Source organism: Artemia sp. Qi Xiang Cuo, chromosome 16 (genome assembly GCF_049724085.1).
Source record: "Artemia sp. Qi Xiang Cuo chromosome 16, ASM4972408v1, whole genome shotgun sequence".
Taxonomy (NCBI): Eukaryota; Metazoa; Arthropoda; class Branchiopoda; order Anostraca; family Artemiidae; genus Artemia; species Artemia sp. Qi Xiang Cuo.
In genome coordinates this window covers 30,700,331-30,726,728 of record NC_142809.1, presented here as the reverse complement: position 1 = coordinate 30,726,728, position 26,398 = coordinate 30,700,331, and the positions used below count along the sequence as shown (strand labels likewise).

Below are 26,398 nucleotides of genomic sequence, written 5' to 3'. Positions count from 1 at the left end.
GTTGCATATCATGTAAGACTGGCTTTTGTACCTGGGACTTATCGTTGGATGGGACTGGTCCTTAAGTTATTTCCAATTTACTAATTAATTAATAATCATTTTTAATTATTCTTTAATTTATTATTTAAATTATTTAAGTGTTTAATCATTATTAATTATTTTGATTATCATTATCTATTCATTTTTTAATTTATTTTATTAATTAATTTATAACTCGTTAATTATTCTCATTTGTTAACTACTTCCTCTACTTTATTTTAATAAAAATTAGATGTCAAAAATTACAAAATGATTATAACTGTTAAGCTATTTATTCGAGATCTTGCGCCCCTAAAATTCCTGCGCCCGGGGAAAGTCCCCTTTCTACCCTCCCTAAAACCGCCTCTTTCAATTACCAAGGCTTAGACATTTTTTTCTATAGAGGGTACTGCTAGCGCTATAACAGCTGCTGTTGCGCCACTCTAGTTTAGCTTGTTCCTGTGGTGTTTTCGACAGATTTTCGTTGTGATGATGCATTCTTTCAAAGAATTGGCCTAACTAACTCTGTAAGTGCAATCATAATGACTTTTGCCTGTTAAAAAGACTTTTTAAGAAGATTTAATTCACTTCAGCTGACTACAGTGCCATCTACATTTGTCAGTCTGTTCAAAGAATTGGCCTACTTAGCTTGGTAAGTACAATCATAATGACTTTTACTATTAAAAAGACTGTTTAAAAAGGCCCACCTAGCTTTGTAAATGAAATCATAATGACTTATACTTATCAAAAAGACTGTTTAAGAAGATTTAATTCACTTCAACTGACTACAGCGCCATCTACATTTGTTACTGTGGCTTTTTGGATTACTCGAACGGTTACCAGAGGACTCACTGTTTATGGTGCTTCGAAAAAAGCTTAGACGGCGTGGAAAGAGAGGTGGGTGGCGAAACAGACAGATGGTGATATCTGTTCATATTTCTGAAGGACGTCATTCTGACCGGAGGATGGCTGTGTGTGAACCAAGGACTCTTGTGAAAATAAGATGTTTGTAAATGTATGAAATTCCTTCCACTCTTTCTCCGTCACAGCTGCAGACGATCTTACCGTGTTCCTCTGATGAGCTTTCCCCGCTATTACGTCCTGAACAGTTATCAGCTCAGGGAAAGCTTCCGAATTTTATTCTGTGTAATGCCCGATCGTTAACAAGCAAAGTTGACGAGTTGGAGATACTGCTGAGAGAAGTGAGTGGTCCTATTGCCGCAGTTACCGAATGCTGGGATATAACTGACGAAATTGGTAGAATAAAAGGCTAAACTAGCTACTTCAACACTCGCCATGATAGAGGCTTGAGTAGAAAAGGTGGTGGCGTTGGTATTTATATTCGTAATGACATTTCGTCTAAGCCCTTAATTATACCAACCGATTCGTGTCACGAAGCTGTCTGGGTAGAGTGCAAGCCATCCAAACTATCAAAAAAGTTCTCCTGTTTGATAATTGCATCTATGTATTACCCAGAGAGTGCAAAGAACAGGGAAAGAGCTTATCAGCTACTTACAGACCTACATTGACAAACTTTGTCGTGCCCATGCCTATCCTGGCTTCATAATAGCTGGTGATTTTAACCAGACAAACAGACAATGGGTATCTAGTGTCCTTGATCTGAAGCAGGTAGTTATCATTGCTACGCACTAGATTGGCAGTACTCTAGACCTAATTTTTACAAACAGGAGTGACAATTATTACTCACCTCGGTCGTTAGGTACTCTCCAGAGTTCAGATCATTCTGTAATCCTTTGGCAAGCCAAAAATAACACACCGAACTTTGCTAAAGTTGCAGGATCTTTCGTATATCGTGAACTTTTTACGAAAATTTCACCGTTACTTGACCCCTTCTAGTACGGTTGCTTGAAGGGATGCAGCACATCTGTTTATTTAGTACGACTTTATCACCTAGTAGTTGAATGGTTGGAGTTAGGAAGCTCTTTTGTCGATTTTCTTCTGGTAGACTACCGAAAGGCATTTGATTTGATTAAGCACCCTCTTTCCGCCCAGAATCTCAAATAAATGAGTGCCCGGAAGCACATACTCCTATTGGTAGTTGATTTCTTACGTCACAGGTATCAAAAAGTGTATGTCCTTATTCCCGGTGATATTGAATCGGAATGGGTGGAAATTACATGTGGTGCCCCACAAGGTACCAAATTAGCAGCCATGGGCACCCATAAGCTGAGTTCCAGGAGGGGGGGGGGGCAAACCTCGGCTAATTGGCACTTTTAATGCTATATAACAGAAATCTCAGAACAAAAATATAAAATGAGGCAGCATAATTCTGCCCGGCCCCCCCCCCTTTTGGGCGCCCATGTTAGCAGCTCTTCTTTTCCTGGCTGTTATCAACTACGTCCTTTCTGGCTTCGACGATCGCTTTAAATTCGTCGATGACTTGTCTGCGCTTATTAAATACTACGTAAAGGATTCGCAAGCTGTAGCCCAGTTTGACCCAAATTTTTTCGATCAGTTTAAATAACAATGTACTGCTAACAGTCTTCAAATAAACAAGAATTAATCAAAGGTTTTTTAGGTTTAACCCACATAAACGTGATTGTACCTGCCCCGTGACTTTGTTCCCTTCTGCTTCATGTGTGACTATCTTGGGCGTCACCTTTAGTGTGTACTGTTCGTTCTCTATTCACGTACAAGAGCTTGTAAAGAAGGGACATTATGCTATGCGGACACTAGTGGCGATGCGCCGCCTAGGTTTTCCAATATATCAACTGAACAGGGCGTACCTCACTTTTATTGGAGCCACCTTGAGTATGCGTGTCCCGTCTGGGGCCCGCAAGTTCATCGCTTAGATTATCTAGGTGATGAATTGGAGGGAATCCAGAAACGAGCTGTTAAAGTCATTCTTTGTGACAAATATGTAGATTACATCTCTGCTCCGAAGTCACTTGAAATACCAAGCCTTTGTGATCTTCGTTTTCAGCCGATGATTCGCTTTGGCCAGTTTTTATGTCTAGTCCTATGCATCGGACAATATTACTACCTGAAATGCCTGTCCGTGCTAATACCAGAAGCAAGAGCAAGCTTATGCCAGTCTCATGCCGCACAAACAGACTCAGTAACTCCTTTGTTCCTTTCTTTACAAGTGCTTTTAATAACATGTAGTGAAGTGTTTTTCATTTAAAAAACAGCGTCTTTTAGTGCATTTTGTTAATGTGTCTATGACAGCTGTTTTCATTAAACTGATTCTGATTCTTAGCACAGAGTGATTTGCCGTACATTTAATTTTATTCTTTTGGCCGGATGAAATGGAACGTATAATTGAAAGAAGTTGAGGAGGGCTGGTTTGCTCACACTTTTTGAGATCAATGTTCCAACTGGTGTCCCTTTGTCCAACCACCGTTTTCTCAAAAATGTTACCGAATAAAGAACAAAAACTTAGAAACGAAGCCAACACAGCCTAGTTTACTTTTTTTTTTAATGCAAAAGAATATGTAGCGTTATATATAAGTTTATTAATTTTTTCATTTTAAGGTTTTGACTCCAACTTTGGCTTGAGAATCCCAAGACACTTATAAGAAGCACATAAATGTTGGTCTTTATGGACCATTTAAACCCAACTCAAAAAGCATGGCCATATACAAAAACTATGTCAAAAAAAGTAAGCGTAGCTCCCTTCTTAATGACAAGAATAACAAAGAAGTGCTCAAGCTTGTAGGAGGTTATTCTTAAGCCATGTTTGATTTAAGCAGTTTGTTAAATTTAAATTAATGGAATTTATGTAAACTTAAATTTAAAAGGGAAAAGCCATAATTTATCTTGTCGAACTTATACATATGGACATATACAACCTACAGAAATGTTCACCATTGATATGTTTTTGTTAAACCTAAAAGCTAGAGAAATGGTTCAAATTTGCCCATATAGGTTAAAATATAAGTAATTTAAGATGTCAAATGGTGCTTCCAAACTTGACTAAGTATTGGCTTTTTCAAAATTTACATCAAAAGCAGGGGGTTCAATTTATTTTCCCCTAGTGGCCTACAGTCGACAGTAAGACTTGCGAATTAAACGTTCGTTATCGATTTCATTGGCAGCCTGTGTTGAATCAAACGAGGTTATAGTAGAGACTTTGGCCATGTTCAGGCTGGTGTTATAAGAAAATACAAGCTTATTTTCCGCTGCAAATAGGGAGAATGTTTTTTTTTTTAATTTTACGCTTAGGTTTGGAATATCTTCTTTAAAGTTGAAATTATTAGCCATCCAATAAAAGTATGATAACAGTATCTTGTGCGAAAATTTTAGGAGATTCTTTTCTTATCGTAACTTCTCGCGTTGAATTCAAGAGTGCCATTAGGTTCGTTTTATCTTGATTTTTATTCCTCATAATCTTTCAATAAAACCTATAGTGATCGAGCAAACCAAACTTTTACTGCAAAGAAATTTGGGGATTAAAAAAAAGTATTACATTTTCCGTAGTAAGAATATTTGGATTATCAGTAATATATGTGTTTACAACCAGTAAAATAAAACAGAAGCCTGAAGAAAAGAAAAAACTGAGAAAAAGCAATGATAAAACCTGCCTAAAAACATAATTTAGAAATATTGAAGACTATCACAATTATTGTTGTCTAATTATTTATAGATGTTCCCCTTGATCTTTTAAAAATTTCAGTTTAAATTAATGACTAATTTGGCTTTAGACATATTTCACTCATTTAAAATGACCAATTCGGTATAGCTCAATATGGTGAAAATCTTAGAGGGGGAGGGGGCTCAAAAGGAGAGGGTGTTTGAAACCGACGAAATTTATATTTTATCGCCTAAACTTTCTGCACTTTTATCAGAGCTTTTGTGCCAATCTTAAGGAGATCATCCTGCATATAGAAATAGAGATTTTCACCCATTGCCACTTAATCAGAGACCCAATTATTACCTATAGTGTATTTTTAGGCTATTTAGTTATTATTGAATATTTTGTTGCGCTGATAAATAGTTCTAAATGCTTGTTCATGGCTCTTGTCTGTGCTTGAAGTGAATTTTTGGCTCTATGTACGACTTTTGATCTTCGCTCATGTTTAGCTTAGAATTCACTTTAGGAGCGTATACCGCATTTTTTTCTCTTTTGTTCCGTATTTGAAATATATGCGTATATGCGCTCAAAGTTTTCAAGTCGTTTTCTATAACGATAACAGATAATAAGATCAACTAAATGGTGTTCTTTATTATATTTGATGTCATTGTTGTTATGAACACGCCTCATATGTTATCATTCAAATGCTACTCAATTAAAAGGCATGCATACCTATCTGATGATCTTTCTATATTCGATCTATATTGTTTGAGGCATAATATGGGCCTAAGGCTCCTCCAACATCCCCCCGCTAATTTTTTGGCAGAAAGGCAGGAGTGTGCACCTTTTTGAACTAGAATCACCATAACATTCTCTATCTGAAAATGGAGAATCATAGTGGGCCAGTGCCCCCTCCGACGCTCTATATTTGTCCCATGCCAATTCCCTTGCACAAAATAGGCATTCAATACTTTTTTGGATCAAAATAATGCAGGAATTGTCAATCTAAATGATTTTTGAGCTGATTAGACCATATAGCCGTCCATCTTCCTTCTACTTCCAAGGTTTCAGCTGAAAGATACTTACGTTACTTTATGTTTGAATCGTAATCATACAAGTATATTTAATCAGCATGAATAGAAGCATTGAACTGGGCCATTGCCCCTCCAATGCACCTGTCTCACTCTCCTCGCCAACGTTCTGGCAGAAAGCTAAGCATATTATGCAGTCTTTTGATTGGAACCATGTAAATATTTTCCATCTTTATAATTAGAAAAGAAAATTTGGCTCACGACCCCTATAATATCTCCTAGTGGCCGCTTGATTCCTCTTAAAACAAGATGCAACATTCCTAATGGTTTGCTAAAAAGTTGGAGGTAGAAAGAGTAGGATGTTTGACTGGTCACTGGCCCAGCCTTCGCTTCTAACAATATCGATAAAAAAAAACCTTGCGCGATTCCGCTTCAAAAGATTTAACATGTGACTACCTTTCTTCTAAAAAACTGGAGAAGAAAGAGTAATGAGGTTGAATGTAGTCCTTGAAGCCGCACCGAAAACCGGCGTCCCGCCGCCGAAAATATTTCAGCCTGCCGGTTCTGAAAAAGCCTCGGCTTGCCACGGAAAATTTTGAGTGCTGAATTACTTTCTGAGATTAATGAGGGGAAAATGTAAGGCAAAATCCACTATTCAATGGCACATGCAAAAATTTGGATCCCCCATAAAATATCTTTGAATATACTCGTCTACTATAGATTTAAGATTATCTTTCACTTGTTTCTGTCCTCTTCAGTACGATATAATAATTTCCAATTTAAATGAATTTCGACTAGCCCTGATATTCATTATAAATGGTTTGTTTTGGTTGAACAAACATATGTAAAATCTTCACCAAACTTCTAAGGTGAATATCATTCTACCCGACGGCCCATACTACAACTAACATAGGCTAACATATAAATAAAAATAAAAACAAAACAAAAAACTAAAATTCAGATCTTAACAGCCTCTCATATGTTGTGTTTAATTTAGTTTTACATTTTTTTTTATTCGGAATCTCGTGCCGGTGTTTACTTGTTCGTAATGCTTTTCTCCTATTTCACCGCTGCAGTTTTTTTATTATCACCACTGAGGATATAATGCTCGTGTTTTCTGTTGAATATACAATTTACTATAATATAATAGAAAATTTTAGTGATTGTGTCTTGGTATTTCCCTTGGGTAATTTCTCAGCGTTTTAATTTGGAATTTCTGTTTTTATTTCATTAGAAAATTAGCTTATTTATTAACTCTTTAACTATTACTAACTTTCATAAGGCCTGATTATAAAATGTGACAAATAGTTTTCCTTGTTGGAAGAAATATAAATTGTACTTGTCTTGGACAATTTTTAGAGAGTGCGCCTTTGTGTTGGTCACTAGCTGCTACGTCATAAGTTATCGCTACAAGAATTTTATCTTAGTAAACCACGGTTACCTAATGGACATATTTTATGTCCAAAGGACATATTTCTATGTACGGGGACATAATGAAACAATAGAGCAAAAAAGGGACACATTTTAGAATTTTTGGGACATAAAGTGGACAAATTTCCAAATTTATAACATAAAACAAAATACTTCAGTAAAAAATATAACTCATCACCAGATGAGTGCTAAGACTTTAATCTATGTATTTTTTACGTTTTATGTTGTATTTTTTGGGGTTGCTTACTCTTTCCAGAAGCAAACGCCTTGAAAATTCTTCATCTACAAATGGTTTTATGCACCCAGACTTTAATCTATGACTATTTAATCTATGACATATATATACATATATATATATATATATATATATATATATATATATATATATATATATATATATATATATATATATATATATATATATATATATATATATATATATATATATATATATATATATATATATATATATATATATATATATATATATATATATATATATATATATATATATATATATATATATATATATATATATATATATATATATATATATATATATATATATATATATATATATATATATATATATATATATATGATGACAACTATGCCTCCTCCCACGCCCCTTTTTTCTCGAAATCTTCCGATAAAAATTTTGAGATAGCTATTTTGCTATGCCTTATAGATATAACACGACCCCTGGGGAAAGGTCTAAGTTATAAAATTTTCCTATGGTTTACGTATAGCATTTGCTATTGAGAAGTATGAATACATTTTTCGGATGGGGGGGGGATTTTTTGCTTGGAGCATTTTCAAAGAGGAAAATTTTCCATGGCGAGGGAAGTTTCCAGGGGGGATTTTTTCAGGGGAAAGTTTACACCATAGGAATTTGTCGGAATTCCTAAACGAAATTCTTCTTACGTGTTGCTTTCTCTTTGCCTCCTCAATTTTACGCCTGGAGATGTTAAGGGTGTATTCGGTTAAATTTTCACCAGGATTTGAATTGTCTAGAGGATATACCCGTGGGGATGAGGAATTTTCCGTGTAGGTGGAGCCAGATTTCCAGGCCTTATTTAAAAAACTGTCAGAAATTACAACCACTCCAGAAACTAGGAAGAGGTTGCCCCCTCTTCAACACCTCGTTGTTTACGCTAAAGTTTGAATTTTGTCCCAATTATTTAAGAATGCCTCCAGAAATACGAAGTTAGTAAATAGCTCCTACTTTTATAATATGAAATAGTTAGGGAGCACTGTTTAGCGTACATGGTAGAACTTGTTAGTTAAAACAGAAGTAGAATTTGACCACAAAGACGAAACATTGAAACCACTATCAATTTTAGATCCTGAAATTGTCTTTGGTGGAGAGCACGACAGAATTGTGTCTGCCCAGGCGGTTTCCCCACTTGCTCGGGAAACCAAATTTCAGCAAGAGAAGGCAAGAAGCGACCTTGGCGAACTTTGGAACTTTGGAACATGTTATTCGTGTAACCACCGCAGAAGTGAATCTGTCAGTTTTCTGATCTGCCTTAAGAAAAAGTAAAGATGCCAAGGGAGAAGAAAATTACAAGTATTTTTGTGATTTTACGATGATGTTATATGGCCTGCCCACTGTTTGGCAGCAGCTGGAAGACAATTTACGCTACTTGGTTTTATCAAGACCTGATTAGGAATTGATCTTCTAATGCAAACGAATAGTTGTTTGATGCAAGTGAAGCAACTAATTTGGCATTCTGGAACGTCGCTGGAATCCTGGATTATACATTTTGAAATGCGCAAGAAATACTCTGATTGGCAAAAATCTAGCAAAGGAAGAGAGAATGTTGACTCTCATGCTGACCATACCTTTCAAGAAGAATTCTCGTTAGAGGATTAGCCTTAAGCCCCTCAAGTTATTTTTTAGTGTTTACTCGTTTTTATGCGTTTTGTGCTCGTATTAAATGATTCTTTTTCGTTTTAATTATAATTCATGTTAATTGGCCGCTTTGAAAGAGGTTTACAGAGCTTCTTTTGGTCAATACCCCAAGTGATAAGAATATAACCTCTAGTTTCTGAGATTTTAAGATGGACATATTTTAGACCCAATATGAACATGTTTTGGCTACAAATGACATATTTTTGGATGCTCAGGGGACATTCGTGAACCAAAATGTTGGTAACCCTGTTGTAAACAATTATCAGTTATTATCGAACGAACTTTTAGTTAGAAGCTTCGCTTAAACTGTTTCTCTACCATGGTTTCCTGGACACTTGGGATTCACTGAAGGTCTGTAGAGGATCCACAAGAAAAAGTGAATTGCAATGAAACCGAATGAATGACTAAGAAAGAATGAAAAGACGCATCATATATTGCGTCTTTCCACCCTGAGGCACATAACTCAATTTGAGGACTCTGTAATTGCAAAGGAATACTGGCTTAAAGTAATGGCAAATTAGCAATATTTTATGGACTGTTTGTTATGGAAAGTTGGTTAAACTGAATTTTCAAAACGCAGGATAGAAGCAATGCTGTGCCAACTTAGCTTCAACATTAGTAACTCCTCCTACCACCCTGCCGTCAAATTTTTAATTGAAATTTAGGCACGTGGCAGCTTGTTTAAACCAGCATTATGCTGAAGTTTCTAATTTGTATGAACTTCGGTTTAAAGAGGCCTTGTGATCCTTCCAACACAGTCCAAATAAAAGTTGGGCCAACAATTTCCCTCATATTTTGTTCCGTTTTCCCATCAAGTCCTATCTTTTGTTTACCACACTACAGTTCACCTTCTACTGGCTCGGTAGCTTCGCTGCCTCGAAGTTTAACCCAAGATTGTCCTAAGAAACCCTGTGTTTATAATTGTGATTGGAAGGAGCGTCCCGACCCTCAATTCACTGGGGCGGGGGGGGGGTATATTCGTAAATTTTACCGAATTGCTACCTGATTTATGCCGAATTTTTTGCAGAAATCAATAATGTTGCTAAATTTCGGCCGATTTTGCAAAAATTATGCCGAAATTTTCGCCTACGGTGAAAATTTTACCGAAGGCCAAAAAAGTCGGAAGGGAGGGGGGTAATGAGAACCACCCCGTCCTCGGGAAGCTTCTGTTGATTGAATCTCCCTATGGTTATAATTAATGATTTGCTAATTTAAAAAAACATTTCTTTTCAACTGAAATTAAGAAGCAAAATTAAAACTTTAGACGATCAGAAATTATTCCGCGTATGAGGGAGGCTGCCCCCTCACCAATCCCTCGATTGTTGCACTATTTTTTTTGTACTTTAAAAAAAGCTTCTTATTCTAATCAAATGGTCCTCGTGTCTCAGGAGTCGTTCTTAAAGAAAAAAGGCAAAACTCAAACCGTAGCGTAAAGAGTGAGGGACCGTAAAGAAAGAGAAAAGGGGACAACCCTCGTCATATATGGTAAAACTTCTGTTCATTTTAAGTTTTAAAGTTCGTCTTTACTTTCGCTTGAAAACATTAGTTTGTTTAAATTTAATTTCTGATTTTTTTTCTAAAAATGCCGGGAAATCTGTAAAAATTCCCCCCATCCAGCGAAAAATTCCTCACGTGGAAAATTTTCCCGTGGAAAACTCCTCCCACTTAAAATTATCCTGGATAATACCCTCCTCACTGAAAATTCCTCTAGAAAAATTTCTTGAAATTTTTTTTTTTATTCAATTTCTGATTGTTTTTAAAATCATGCCCGAAGTCCCCCCTCCATTGTAAATTTCTCTGGAAAATCACCCACCCCCAATGGAAAGTTCCTCCTGTGGAAAATTCTCTTGTGAAAAATATCCCCTGAGATCTCTCTCCCCGCTGAAAATTTACCCCAGAATATTCTCCTGGAATATTTTCTCTACGTGTAAAATTTAATAGCCTTTGAAAAAGTAAGACAAACAAAAGAATGCGGTATATGAATTCTAGGAAATTCTCCCTGTGTAAAATTTGCCCTGAAAATCAACCCCCCCCCAACTCGGAGACTTTCCTCCCCACGAAAAATCACAATCTTGGAAAATACTCCCCGGCAGAAGATCTCTTCCCCCAAATATCCATATATTTACCATGAGTAAATACTATATGTAACTAATGGGCAAATGGGATAATTTACAACCCTGTTTCCTTGTTTTGTGAGAGGTCATGTACATGCCCCCAGAAACATGGTTAATGTACCTTTCGCCTATGCTGAACAAAATGGCTGTTTGAAATTAAGATCGGATGTCCATGGGGAAGAAGGGAGGCAGAAGAGGGGCTAATTGCCCCCTGATATTTTTGGTCACTTAAAAAGGACACTAAAACCTTTAATTTACGCTAGAATGAACCCTCTCCCGATATTTAGGACCATTGGTTCGATACGATAACCACAGGAGAAAAATAAAGTAAACACTCATCCCAGTTCTATCTTCTGTGAAGAAAACTAAACAATTCCGAATTTTTGTTGATAGGAGCTTGATGCCTCTATAGTAGGGTTTGCTGATCTGCTGAATCTGATGGTATGATTTTCATTAAGATCCCTTGACTTTTTGCGATTGCCCTCCCCTTTTTAGAAAATCAGGCAAATCTTCTCAGTCTTATAGATTTTGATGGATAACATTAAACTTATCGAATTCTATATATTTGGGATCAGCATAAAAATCCAATTCGTTGATGTATTTATTGCTATCAAAATTCTTGGTTTTAGAGTTTCCGTAACGATTGGGCCAAGTTGCCAGTTATCATTTGTCCCTTTTATATCAGATCTTTGACCTGCATTATGATTGTGATTCTGTTTTGAATGTGGCATTGTTTGACTTGGGTTATTTTTTTCTTGAAGCTTGTGACAATCGCTTATCAATAAACATATTTTTCCAGAAGAACAGTATCAGAATCACTATCAGAGCCAGAATCAGCTAGCATTTTTAATAAATTATATTGACATTAGCAATAGATTTGAAGCCCTATCCATACCAGAGGAAGCTGAATGTGAAATAGTATGGGAAGCTATGAAGGAATGCTACCACGAAATAGCTAAACAAACCCTGGTCGCCTGTAGGAGCCCTAAAGCCCAGTGGCTATCCGATCAAACTTGGTAACTAATAGAAGAAAGAAAAAAGATGAGAATGTCTGTCCTATGATATATGATCTTGGCCCTTTAGCTGACAATAGTCTGAACTAGCATTGATGAATGGCGTTAATTCACGCTGATTAAGGGGGAGGGGGCAGAGAAAAGTGTTTTTCAGAATCCAGAGATGACCATTTTCTTGTGTTTTCCATCAAAATATCCTGAAAAGATGTTTAATGGCTCATTTGAAAAATTTTACTCATTTAAAGTTTTTTTTTTACTTATTTGTCTCTATCTCATCAACTCAGTTAATTTATAAGGTAGTTAAAGCAAGGAAAGCGATGCTTTTACTTGTTTTACAGTATTTGAATTATTATAATATATTCCATTAAGGTTATAACAGGAGGGTATGATGGGAAGTCAAACGTTCTCCTGTTTGATAATTCTCTTATAATTGATAATTCCACTTGACCCCTTTTAGTACGGTTGCTTGAAGGGATGCAGCACATCTGTTTATTTAATACGACTTTATCACCTAGTATTTGAATGGTTGGAGTTAGGAAGCTCTTATGTCGATTTTCTTCTGGTAGAGTACCGAAAGGCATTTGATTTGATTAAGCACTCTCTTGCCGCCCAGAATCTCAAATCAATGGGTGCTCGGAAGCACATCCTCCTATTGGTAGTTGATTTCTTACGTCACAGGTATCAAAAAGTGTAAGTCCTTTTTCCCGGTGATATTAGATCGGAATGGGTGGAAATTACAACTGGTGCCCCTTTGTCTAACCATCGTTTTCTCAAAAATGTTGCCGAATAAAGAACAAAAACTTAGAAACGAAGCCAACACAGCCTAGTTTACTTTTTTTTCATGCAAAAGAATATGTAGCGTTATATATAGGTTTAACAATTTTTTTATTTTCAGGTTTTGACTCCAACTGTTGCTCGAGAATCCCAAGACACTTATAAGAAGCAAATAAATGTTGGTCTTTATGGACCATTTAAACCCAACTCAAAAAGCATGCCCATATATCGATACGAAGTGCCCTGGTATAGAAAAAGAAGAAAACAAAAAAATATAATACATTGTGCCAACATTGTACTTTACTTAGGCAGCGTGATTGCGCTGCCTATGAAATGCCAAAAACTGAGTTTGCTTGTTTTTCAAGGTAGGGGATTTTAATTCTCCTGCGTGAGGTTTTTGACCATGCTGATTCCAACTATTTTGGGGGGGTTTAGGGGGGGGGAGGTACCTAGGTTAGGTTATGTTACGTATTGAATATGCTATGCTTTACCCCTCCGCCCCCCACCCCACCCCTAATGAGCAAATATATAGCCCAAATTTATTTCTAAACTATTACATTTTCATCCTATTTTATTTTATTTCTTTAGCATTAACCAAACTTAACCTCTTTCGTGTGTAGAATATATTGCACAAGTACCGTTTTGGTTTGTTTCTTCATGAATAGCCCATGTATTTTGCATGTTTTCATTTACTTTTACGTCTTTTAAGTGACTTTTGCACAACCTTGTTACTACAAACAAGCAGAAACTAAGAAGGATAGGGCTGACCTCCCTCTCCCAAGCCTTCTGAAGACGCGTAAATAATTTGCACTTTATTAAAACAATCCTTATTTCGTGCTGAATATTTGTATTTCTCATACTCTTGAAAAAAACGCATCAAACCAAAATTACTGAAAAAAAATGAATACGGATTGACAGTTTAATATAAATATGTACTGATATTTATTTCTTAAAGTCTTAATAATTTTGGATATTTCAAAGTTAAAAAAGAGAAATTATTTAAAATGTTTTGTTTTCAGTGAATCGCAAATTATGTTTTAGTCTTCAGACTTAATATCTGCTTGTTTCAAATTTTACTCTATTCAGATGTATAACATAACCAACCCAAAAATGACTCATGTATTAACAGTTACTATAATACTGTGGCTATAGAAATTTACTCTAGCCAAGGAAGATTGAAGTTCGAGTAACTCTATACTAATTATTTGTTTTACTATATCCAATGGAGTATCCGCAATATTAATAGCAACAAATGCATATTTTTACTCTCTTATAGTAAATTTCTATAATATGAAAGATCTCTAGATTCTTCTCTTTGTGGAAAAACTCTTAACAACTTTTCATAGGAATTTGATAACTGTTTCCCATTAAAAAAATAGCAAACTAAAGCATTATTCCAAAAGCAAATACGCACATTTTATGAGCCTATTTTATTTAATAAAAGGGAAAAGAAAAAAATGTCACATAAACTAAATTTTTCTAGATTACAAAAAAACTTCCCTCAACAAAATTAAATTATTTTCAAGCTAATTTCCATGCCTTTTCTGGACTGACTTTTCAACATTTCAGAGAACATAGGAAATTCTACTTCATAATCTTCTGATTTTGTAGCTTTTAAGGGGTTTTCATTCCTCATTTGTACTGCTAACCAGCTGGTCCCCTGTGTTAAAACATCATACAGTGAATTATTCGATTCACAAAACTTCTTCTTTTTCATCATTCAACTTCTTTCTTACATTGATGTTCATAATTACTTAAATCCTGGTCAGAAAATTCAATTAATCTCGCCATCACACCTTGTAATAACAAATTTTTCTCACTGACAAATAAATTTGCAGCTTTCATTTTTATAATATGTAATACTATATCTATGGTAGCTAGATAAATACGAGAAGAACAACTTTCATCGATAACATATCTTTGAAGTGGCTTACTGAAATATAACCCCATTGCAGCAGCACATTCTTCAAGAGCTGTGCAACCATTTTTGCCTATTGTATTTACGTCAGCTTCACCTTCCAGAATATTGTCAATGTGATCTTCTATGTTTCCTTCAAAACAAGCATGATGACGATGCACGGATATGATTTGATTTTCCTCCATTCCAATCTTTTTATCACCATTCATCTTTTCATTATTTGAAGAAATGGCGGCCTTTATATCGACCTGACCTGAACTGTCATTGTTCAACTCCGCTTTTTTAGGAACAAGTCCTAGTTTAGAATTTTCAGTAGATTGAAAGATATTCGTTTTCTTCACTACTGCTCTCTTCTCTCCTATAGCATACGATACGTCTCTGTCCTTTTCAAAATTTTCAGTTTTGCTTAAAACTTTACTTGACATGATAGATTGTTTCTTTGAAGTAACTTGTTTAACTAATGAGAAATCACTGGAAACATTCCTTTATATTAAAGAGGTGACATCATTTTTGCTGTGTAGCCTATAGCAAGAATAGGCTTTTTTGTGATGACATCATCTAATATCATTTTTCATTTTGTCAGAAAATTTATTTGCGATGACGTCACGTAAAATAAATTGGTTTTCTCACATTAGATAGCCCTTCTGCGGACTTCTCTATAGAATTTCTTTGATCTTGGGGTAATGAAGATCATGAGCTTCTTAAAAAGGGCACTAGTCATTTCAATTTCCAATTGAATGAGCCCTTTTTGAAGTTTCTACAACAACACTTTCTATAAGAACCTTATATGCCCCCAGGGCATAACTTACAACCCTTACCCAGAGGACTGAGGGGGGGGATTATCCTCAAAGAACTAATTTCCAGAACTTTCAACTACGTTGAAAAATGGCTATCTCAAAATTTTGATTGGATATGTTTTGGAAATGGTGGGCGTGAGAGGGTGGCTAGTTGCCCTCCGATCACTTTCGACTTTTAAAAAAGGCACTAGCGTTTTCAATTTCCAATTGAATGAGCTCTTTTTGAAGTTTCTGTGATAACACCATCTATAAAACCCTTATATGCCCCCTGGGCATAGATTTCAACCTTTACCCTAAGGGGTTTGTGGGGGGGGGGGGGGGTTGTCATCCTCAGACATAAACTCCAGAACTTTCAACTACGTTGTAAAAAATGGCTATCTCAAAATATTGATTGGATGTGTTTGGAGAAATGGTGGGCGTGAGAGGGGGGTTAGTTGCCCTCCAATGAATTTCATTCCATATTCCTCAAGGTAAAAAAATCAGGAAACACAAACTCTCAAAAATGAAAAAAAAGACCCACACATCATTATCACCAGGGCTGATAAAGGAAATAAAATTGTTATCCTTGATAAAACTTCATATAATACAAAAGTTACTGATATTTTATCCGACACCCATACTTACAAGCCCATAGATTCAGACCCCACCGATAAGTTCACACGTTTAGTACGAAAGGAGCTAGGAATTTTGCAAACTGAAAGACTTATTACTCCACAAATGTATAAATTATTTCACCCTAAAGGTTGTTCAGCTCCTAAAATTTACGGGCTCCCAAAAATCCACAAAGATGGAGTACCTCTACGCCCAATTGTGGCTTCTTATAGCTCTCTGACTACCAGATTGGGGAAATGGTTGTCAACTCTTTTTCGCCCCCTTATGCAAACGCAAACTTCATACATAAGAAATTCAGTTGACCTTGTTGAAAAATTAAAAGACATTGAAATAAAAAAAGATACAATTTTGGCCAGTTTCGATGCCATTTCTATGTATACGTCTTGCGACAATAAAAAATGTGGACTATCTCTTTAAAGGAAATTAGAAGATAATATTGATCAAATAGACTACAAAACACTGGATATAGAAACTATTATGCGTCTCGTTCGTCTTTGCAATAGTTCCTCCTCTTATTTCCGATATAATAATCAATTTTTTACCCAAATTAGGGATTTACCCATGGGTACAATTCTTCCACCATTTTTGGCAACCTTTTATATGGATTCGTTGAAATACCTGCTTTGGAAATTTTCCGATCAAACACCGGGTCTGGGGTCGGTTTTTGGATGATGTCATTTCTGTTCGGGTGCATGGAGGGCAGTCACTTAGCTCCTTCTTAACTCATCTAAACACTTCGGGCTCTAACCTTCAGTTCACTTTAGAACTAGAACATAACCAAAAACTTCCTTTTCTAGATGTTTTAATTTTCAATAAGTCTCCTGGCCTTGAATTTTCTATTTATAGAAAGCCTACGCATAACGATAGGTATTTGCATTTTTCCTCCAACCACTCTCCCTGCATAAAAAGAGGAGTTGTTAATTCTTTGGTTGACCGAGTAATAAGAATATGCTCAGAGCCTCACATAGACTCAGAATTGAACTACATTAAGGACATTTTATTTTGCAATGGCTACCCTATAAAATTACTTGAGACCATTATAGACAGAAGACGAAAAAAGGCTGAGGGGAGTGAATCAGGTCCACAAGCCCCCACAGATACCGTCCCATTGGTGGATGATAAGAAACTTTTCACTGTTCTACCCTACATTCCAAAATTGAGTGACAAATTGAAAAGAATCCTTAAAAAACATAAACTTAGCGTCGCCTTTAAAAATTCAAATATTACACAGAACTTTTTTAACAACGGCAAAGATAAAACCAGCCCCATTCTGGGTAGTGGTGTTTATATAATTCCTTGTTATTGTGGCTGTTTTTATGTTGGTAGAACCCAACAGCCATTGGGGGAGAGATTATCTGAGCATAAGTCCTCAATCGACAAGGCAATGAGGTTACGTCAAAGGCCTGAGGTTTTTGAATCCGCCTTGGCGCAACATTTGCACGAGAGTCCACACCATTTCATTTTGTTTGACGAGGACTCCATCGTTGCCCCCGATAAAGGTCTAATATATATATATATATATATATATATATATATATATATATATATATATATATATATATATATATATATATATATATATATATATATATATATATATATATATATACATATATATATATATATATATATATATATATATATATATATATATATATATATATATATATATATATATATATATATATATATATATATATATAAAATTTTTGCCGCATCCAGTAATATAGAGGATCATATGCAATTGGAGGAGAGCTTATTTAATTGCAATTTCTTAGATCCACTACCCTTTTCTGAGAAAAAAAAAATTTAGAGGACCTAATCCCATTTTCAACGTCCTATTTGCCCTTGAGCTCGCGCGTTGAATAGGATCAAAATTTAAAGCAATCAAAGCTTTCGAAGAGTCTAAAAAAAGAAGTGCCCCCGGAGGCAAAATATTGTGTGCAGTCCTAGGGTAAGGGAACAAATCTCTAATTCAGAAAATGGCCAATTCATTCCAAATTTATAACATAAAACAAAATACTTCAGTAAAAAATATAACTCATCACCAGATGAGTGCTAAGACTTTAATCTATGTATTTTTTACGTTTTATGTTGTATTTTTTGGGGTTGCTTACTCTTTCCAGAAGCAAACGCCTTGAAAATTCTTCATCTACAAATGGTTTTATGCACCCAGACTTTAATCTATGACTATTTAATCTATGACATATATATATATATACATATATATATATATATATATATATATATATATATATATATATATATATATATATATAAATATATATATATATATATATATATATATATATATATATATATATATATATATATATATATATATAGATATATATATATATATATATATATATATATATATATATATATATATATATATAGCCTATATGATGACAACTATTGCCTCCTCCCACGCCCCTTTTTTCTCGAAATCTTCCGATAAAAATTTTGAGATAGCTATTTTGCTATGCCTTATAGATATAACACGACCCCTGGGGAAAGGTCTAAGTTATAAAATTTTCCTATGGTTTACGTATAGCATTTGCTATTGAGAAGTATGAATACATTTTTCGGATGGGGGGGGGGGATTTTTTGCTTGGAGCATTTTCAAAGAGGAAAATTTTCCATGGCGAGGAAGTTTCCAGGGGGATTTTTTCAGGGGAAAGTTTACACCATAGGAATTTTCGGAATTCCTAAACGAAATTCTTCTTACGTGTTGCTTTCTCTTTGCCTCCTCAATTTTACGCCTGGAGATGTTAAGGGTGTATTCGGTTAAATTTTCACCAGGATTTGAATTGTCTAGAGGATATACCCGTGGGGATGAGGAATTTTCCGTGTAGGTGGAGCCAGATTTCCAGGCCTTATTTAAAAAACTGTCATAAATTACAACCACTCCAGAAACTAGGAAGAGGTTGCCCCCTCTTCAACACCTCGTTGTTTACGCTAAAGTTTGAATTTTGTCCCAATTATTTAAGAATGCCTCCAGAAACACGAAGTTTGTATATAGCTCCTACTTTTATAATATGGAAAAAGTTAGGGAGCACTGTTTAGCGCACATGGTAGAACTTTTTAGTTAAAACAGAAGTTGAATTTGACCACAAAGACGAAACATTGAAAGCACTGTCACTTTTGGATCCTGAAATTGTTCCTGGTGGAGAGCACGACAGAATTGTGCCTGCCCAGGCGGTTTCCCCACTTGCTCAGGAAACCGAATTTCACCAAGAGAAGGCCAGAAGCGACCTTGGCGAACTTTGGAACTTTGGAACATGTTATTCGTGTAACCACCGCAGAAGTGAATCCGTCAGTTCTCTGGTCAGCCTTAAGAAAAAGTAAAGATGCCAAGGGGGAAGAAAATTACAAGTATTTTTGTTATTTTATGATGATGTTATATGGCCTGCCCATTGATTGGCAGCAGCTGAAAGACAATTTACGCTATTTGGTTTTATCAATACCTAATTAGAAAATGGTCTTATAATGCAAACGACTAGTTGTTTGATGCGAGTCAAGCAACTAATTTGGCACTCTGGAACGTTGCTGGAATCCTTGATTATATATTTTGAAAGGAACAAGAAACTCTGTGTGTGGCAAAAAGCTAGCAAATGAAGAGAGAACGTTGACTGTCATGCTGGCCATACCTTTCAAGAGGAATTCTCGTTAGAAGATTAGCCTTAAACCCCTCAAGTTATTTTTTAGTGTTTACACGTTCTTATGAGTTTTGTGCTTGTATTCAAATGATTCTTTTTGGTTTTCTTTATATTTTGTGTTAATTGACCGCTTTGAAAGAGGTTTACAAAACGTCTTTTGGTCAATACCCCAAGTGATAAGAATATAACCTCTAGTTTCTGAGATTTTAAGATGGACATATTTTAGACCCAATATGAACATGTTTTGGCTACAAATGACATATTTTTGGATGCTCAGGGGACATTCGTGAACCAAAATGTTGGTAACCCTGTTGTAAACAATTATCAGTTATTATCGAACGAACTTTTAGTTAGAAGCTTCGCTTAAACTGTTTCTCTACCATGGTTTCCTGGACACTTGGGATTCACTGAAGGTCTGTAGAGGATCCACAAGAAAAAGTGAATTGCAATGAAACCGAATGAATGACTAAGAAAGAATGAAAAGACGCATCATATATTGCGTCTTTCCACCCTGAGGCACATAACTCAATTTGAGGACTCTGTAATTGCAAAGGAATACTGGCTTAAAGTAATGGCAAATTAGCAATATTTTATGGACTGTTTGTTATGGAAAGTTGGTTAAACTGAATTTTCCAAACGCAGGATAGAAGCAATGCTGTGCCAACTTAGCTTCAACATTAGTAACTCCTCCTACCACCCTGCCGTCAAATTTTTAATTGAAATTTAGGCACGTGGCAGCTTGTTTAAACCAGCATTATGCTGAAGTTTCTAATTTGTATGAACTTCGGTTTAAAGAGGCCTTGTGATCCTTCCAACACAGTCCAAATAAAAGTTGGGCCAACAATTTCCCTCATATTTTGTTCCGTTTTCCCATCAAGTCCTATCTTTTGTTTACCACACTACAGTTCACCTTCTACTGGCTCAGTAGCTTCGCTGCCTCGAAGTTTAACCCAAGATTGTCCTAAGAAACCCTGTGTTTATAATTGTGATTGGAAGGAGCGTCCCGACCCTCAATTCACTGGGGCGGGGGGGGGGTATATTCGTAAATTTTACCGAATCGCTACCTGATTTATGCTGAATTTTTTGCAGAAATAAAGAATTTTGCTAAATTTCTGCCGATTTTGCAAAATTTATGCCGAAGTTTTCGCCTTCGGTGAAAGTTTTACCGAAGGCCAAAAAAGTCGGAAGGGAGGGGGGTAATGAGAACCACCCCGTCCTCGGGATACTTCTGTTGATTGAATCTCCCTATGGTTATAATTAATGATTTGCTAATTTAAAAAAACATTTCTTTTCAACTGAAATTAAGAACCTTGTTGAGAAATTAAAAGACATTGAAATAAAAAAAGATACAATTTTGGCCAGTTTCGATGCCATTTCTATGTATACGTCTTGCGACAATAAAAAATGTGGACTATCTCTTTAAAGGAAATTAGAAGATAATATTGATCAAATAGACTACAAAACACTGGATATAGAAACTATTATGCGTCTCGTTCGTCTTTGCAATAGTTCCTCCTCTTATTTCCGATATAATAATCAATTTTTTACCCAAATTAGGGATTTGCCAATGGGTACAAGTCTTTCACCATTTTTGGCAACTTTTTATATGGAATTCATTGAAATCTCTGCTCTGGAAAATTTTCCGATGAAACACCGGTTCTGGGGTCGGTTTGTGGATGATGTTATTTCTGTGTGGGAGCATGGAGGAGAGTTACTTAACTCCTTCTTAACTCATCTAAACACTTTGGACTCTAACCTTCAGTTCACTTTAAAACTAGAACATAACCACAAACTTCCTTTTCTAGATGTTTTAATTTTCAATAAGTCTCCTGGCCTTGAATTTTCTATTTATAGAAAGCCTACGCATAACGATAGGTATTTGCATTTTTCCTCCAACCACTCTCCCTGCATAAAAAGAGGAGTTGTTAATTCTTTGGTTGACCGAGTAATAAGAATATGCTCAGAGCCTCACATAGACTCAGAATTGAACTACATTAAGGACATTTTATTTTGCAATGGCTACCCTATAAAATTACTTGAGACCATTATAGACAGAAGACGAAAAAAGGCTGAGGGGAGTGAATCAGGTCCACAAGCCCCCACAGATACCGTCCCATTGGTGGATGATAAGAAACTTTTCACTGTTCTACCCTACATTCCAAAATTGAGTGACAAATTGAAAAGAATCCTTAAAAAACATAAACTTAGCGTCGCCTTTAAAAATCCAAATATTACACAGAACTTTTTTAACAACGGCAAAGATAAAACCAGCCCCATTCTGGGTAGTGGTGTTTATAGAATTCCTTGTTATTGTGGCTGTTTTTATGTTGGTAGAACCCAACAGCCATTGGGGGAGAGATTATCTGAGCATAAGTCCTCAATCGACAAGGCAATGAGGTTACGTCAAAGGCCTGAGGTTTTTGAATCCGCCTTGGCGCAACATTTGTACGAGAGTCCACACCATTTCATTTTGTTTGACGAGGACTCCATCGTTGCCCCCGATAAAGGTCTAATATATATATATATATATATATATATATATATATATATATATATATATATATATATATATATATATATATATATATATATATATATATATATATATATATATATATATATATATATATATATATATATATATATATATATATATATATATATATATATATATATATATATATATATAATTTTTGCCGCATCCAGTAATATAGAGGATCATATGCAATTGGAGGAGAGCTTATTTAATTGCAATTTCTTAGATCCACTACCCTTTTCTGAGAAAAAAAAATTTAAGAGGACCTAATCCCATTTTCAACGTCCTATTTGCCCTTGAGCTCGCGCGTTGAATAGGATCAAAATTTAAAGCAATCAAAGCTTTCGAAGAGTCTAAAAAAAGAAGTGCCCCCGGAGGCAAAATATTGTGTGCAGTCCTAGGGTAAGGGAACAAATCTCTAATTCAGAAAATGGCCAATTCAAACATTCACTAACATATCCTAGTAGAAATATGGACGTCATACATCTTTCTGAAATTAGAATTATTAAGGATTGGGGATGTATGGGCCTAAAGAGGGCTCACACATATTTCACAAAGATGTTTGATGTCCATTACGTTTGACACCTTGGTGTTTTTGGTGTCACTGTTACACATATTTGAGGCCGAAATTACAACACGAATGTTTACAGGAAAACAAAGTATGGAGATTTTTCATAAATGACGTCTAATTTTCCCCTCATTTTTGTTTAAGGATCTCAAATTTTTCATTACAATATTGGTACTACAATATATAAAGTTCAAAACCAAAACACGTTAAGAAAGTATTTTGCAAATAATGTCGGATATTCGATAAATTTTGTGTTTAAGAGCTGATGTCACTAATTATAAATTCAAGGTTGAATTTCAATTTGAGCATCTTAAAACAAAACACAGTAGTCAGCATACATATTTCACAAATGGTTTCAAATTTCAACCAAATTCTGTATCAAGAGATTTCTGAGGACGTTGATTACAAATGATAAGCTAATATTCCACTATATAAGTTCAAAATAAAATACACTAAGTACATATTTCACGACCGCTATTTCAGTATTTCTACACATTTCACAAATAAAGCAATGCTAAAAAAAAAAAAACTGTGAAGTGTTATATCTTCCATAATCGGCAATAATTTATTTCTTTCAGAAATAACTCAATCGATTGAAATAATTAATCGAATCCCATATTTGGAAAATATATATATTTATGTTGAGGTCTATAGTAATGCTAAGGTCTTTGGACAGGGTTGATCTGAAATCTGGACTCTAGCCAATAAATTGAGTGATTCCCTTTAAGTCTGTATATGTAAATACAGTCTATCTTTATAAATTAAATCTACTAGCTATATAAATTTAAGTGTATCTATTTAAATAAAGTGATTTCTGTTAAATCTTAGTTCCATAGCTTTAATCAAGTTTATTGTGTCGGAAATCGCTTTCTTTTTAGAATGGGACGTCCCTGTTGATGTTGAAAAGCTAAATCGCGAATTCATGGACAGAAATCAAGAGCTCTGGGAGGCTTTGGAGGATTCACGATGGTCTCCTATAAAAGACCTTGAAACTATGGGAGTTTTTTGAGCATGATACATTTCATGAGTGTAGCCTGGGTTGGGGAAGCCAGTGTGCAACCTAAAGCTCAAAAATTTGTAAAATGTGTTTAAAGTTGAATAAGTTCCTAGAAATGGCTTTTAATAGGGACGTTTCTCCAGGCTTGGACTGTCATACCCAAACAAAATATCAGTCAGGGAATTCCAGATGAGGCACATTTGCAACATTTGGTAGATTTTTTTCAAGTGGTTTTGCCTTAAACTTTTTAACTAAGCGCATTTTTCAAAGTGAATTTTGATTAAAAAATTGTTCATTCGGCACTTAACTTTTGGTGCTTTTGGTGTATTTTTGTTTGTATGTCCCTGTCATCTTACACCGGGTATCTGGTAACACTGAGTTCGTTCGCATGATCCCCACTCTGGCTGCACCCGTGTATCAGTTAAAATAAATTTATAAGCATAACCAAGATATCAACAAAGATTTGGTGAAACTACTCAGATTATGTTGAAAGTATGGTCAGATTTCATAAAAAAGTGTTTGTTTTAATTGTGTTTACATTAATAAACGATAATGAAAAACATAGTCTTATGCTCGAAGAAACACGGTCTTATGCGGTCTTATGCCTAAAGAGGTTTTAAAAGCTGCTAAAATATATTGAATGTTAGATAAATTTATAGAAACATTATTTGGATGAAAATATCAGGGACTAGGGTTCGCCCCCTCCTTCCTGGATAGGGCTCAAAGTTTCAGCAAAAAATTCACCCAAGAGGGATAATTGGATTGAAATAGGGTTTTTTTCGATTATGCACTCTACCCCTCCAGCAAAAGTAGTGGCTCTTGCCTCCCCCCTCCCTCACCAAAGAGAAATTGAATTGAAATTTCTGTATACCAACCAAAAAATTCATGTAATTTAAATTTAATTTGTCAACTTCCCTTCAATTAAACGGATACAACAACCCTCCTCCCATCTCTCCCTCGCGGAATGATGGTAAATTTGAGAACACTGATTTTGTCGGTTTCCGTTTCGGTTTACAATTTCTCCCTTGAGAAATTTCCTCCCTTGAAAAGAAACTTGGAAAGAAACAAATTTCTTAGTATGCACTTGCAAGGTTGTATAAGATACTTTGTTCATTTGATCCTGCCTCCCTGCAATGAATTGGACACCTTTCGAAATGGGATCCTTAGAATGATATTTTGACTGTTATCATGGAACCGTTGTATATACAGGAAAGTTTCGTATGCATCCAAGATACGGTAAAACAATTTTTACATTAGAAGTTCAAATTCCCTATTTATTTCTGTGAATGCATTTTTAGAAGAGATCCCTTTAAATATCTTGAGGAACGAGGGAAAATGGTTTGAAAAAATCAAATTCAAAACATGAGTAAAACTTATGTTTTGGATGTAAATATAAGTTTTAAAAAATGGCATTATTCCTTGAATATTACGTTCCTCGAAATTATTATATGACATTATTCCTTTCGAGCGACCGCGGTTTGTCCGTTTATATGTTTGCCATTTATCATAGGCAGCGCAACAACGCTGCCTAAGTAAAGAACAATGTTGGCACAATGTATTATTTATTTCTTTGTTTTAGACCAGGGCCTTTTGTATCGAAGGAAATGTCGTAGAAACTTCGAAAGGAGTTCATTCAATTGGAAATTGAAAGGGCTTGTGCTCTTTTTAATAGTCGAAAGTGATTGGAAGGCAACTAACACCCCTTTAACACCCACCATTTCCCCCAAACATATCCTATCAAATTTTGAGATAGCCATTTTGTTCAACGTAGTTGAAAGATTTGGAAATTGTGTCTTTGATGAGGACACTCCCTTCACAGCTCTCTTGGAAAGGGTTGTAAGTTATGCCCTGGGGGCATTCAAGCTTTTTGTAGAAAGTGTTGTCGTAGAAACTTCAAAAAGGGCTCATTCGATTGGGAATTCAAAGGGCTAGTGCCCTTTTTAATAGTCGAAAGTGATTATATGTCAACTAACCCCTCTCTCACGCCTACCATTTGGCCAAACACATTCAATCAAAATTTTTTCATTTTAGTTGAAAATTCTGGAAATTACGTCTTTAAGGATGACAACCCGCCACAGCCCTCAGGGCAAGGGTTGTCAGTTATGCCCTGGGGGCACATAAGGCTCTTATAGAAAGTGTTATCGTAAAAACTTCAAATAGGGCTCATTCGATTGGAAACTGAAAGGGCTAGTGCCCTTTTTATCAGTTGAAAGTCATTAAAGGGCAACTAATTCCCCTCTCACGTAGAAAGTTTGAAAAGGGCTCATTCGATTGCAATTTGGAGTGGCTAGTGCCCTTTTTGATAGTCGAAAGTTATTGGAGGGCAACTAGCCCCCCCCCCCCACGCCGATCATTCCCCCAAACACATCCAATCAAAATTTTGAGATAGTAATTTTGTTCAGCGTAGTTGATTTCCAGATAGAAAATATGTTTTTAAGGAGGACACTCCCCGCCACCCCTCCGAGCTAGGGTTTTAAG

General features: G+C 35.5%; 1 protein-coding gene across 2 annotated transcripts; it reads left to right on the top strand.

The window, feature by feature from the left end:
- The first annotated feature begins 401 nt into the window (after positions 1-401).
- LOC148942773 (uncharacterized) lies at positions 402-25,318 on the top strand. Of its 2 annotated transcripts, XM_089102044.1 has the most exons (4): positions 402-670; positions 3,514-3,640; positions 12,952-13,195; positions 23,802-25,318. In XM_089102044.1, exons 2-4 carry the CDS (start codon positions 3,569-3,571, stop codon positions 23,930-23,932), a joined length of 447 nt encoding a protein of 148 aa, XP_088958170.1. In that variant the 5' UTR covers positions 402-670; positions 3,514-3,568; the 3' UTR covers positions 23,933-25,318. The 2 variants fall into 2 exon arrangements, 1 of the variants encoding a protein (XP_088958170.1); XR_016143042.1 differs by lacking the exon at positions 3,514-3,640.
- Positions 25,319-26,398: the final 1,080 nt, after the last annotated feature.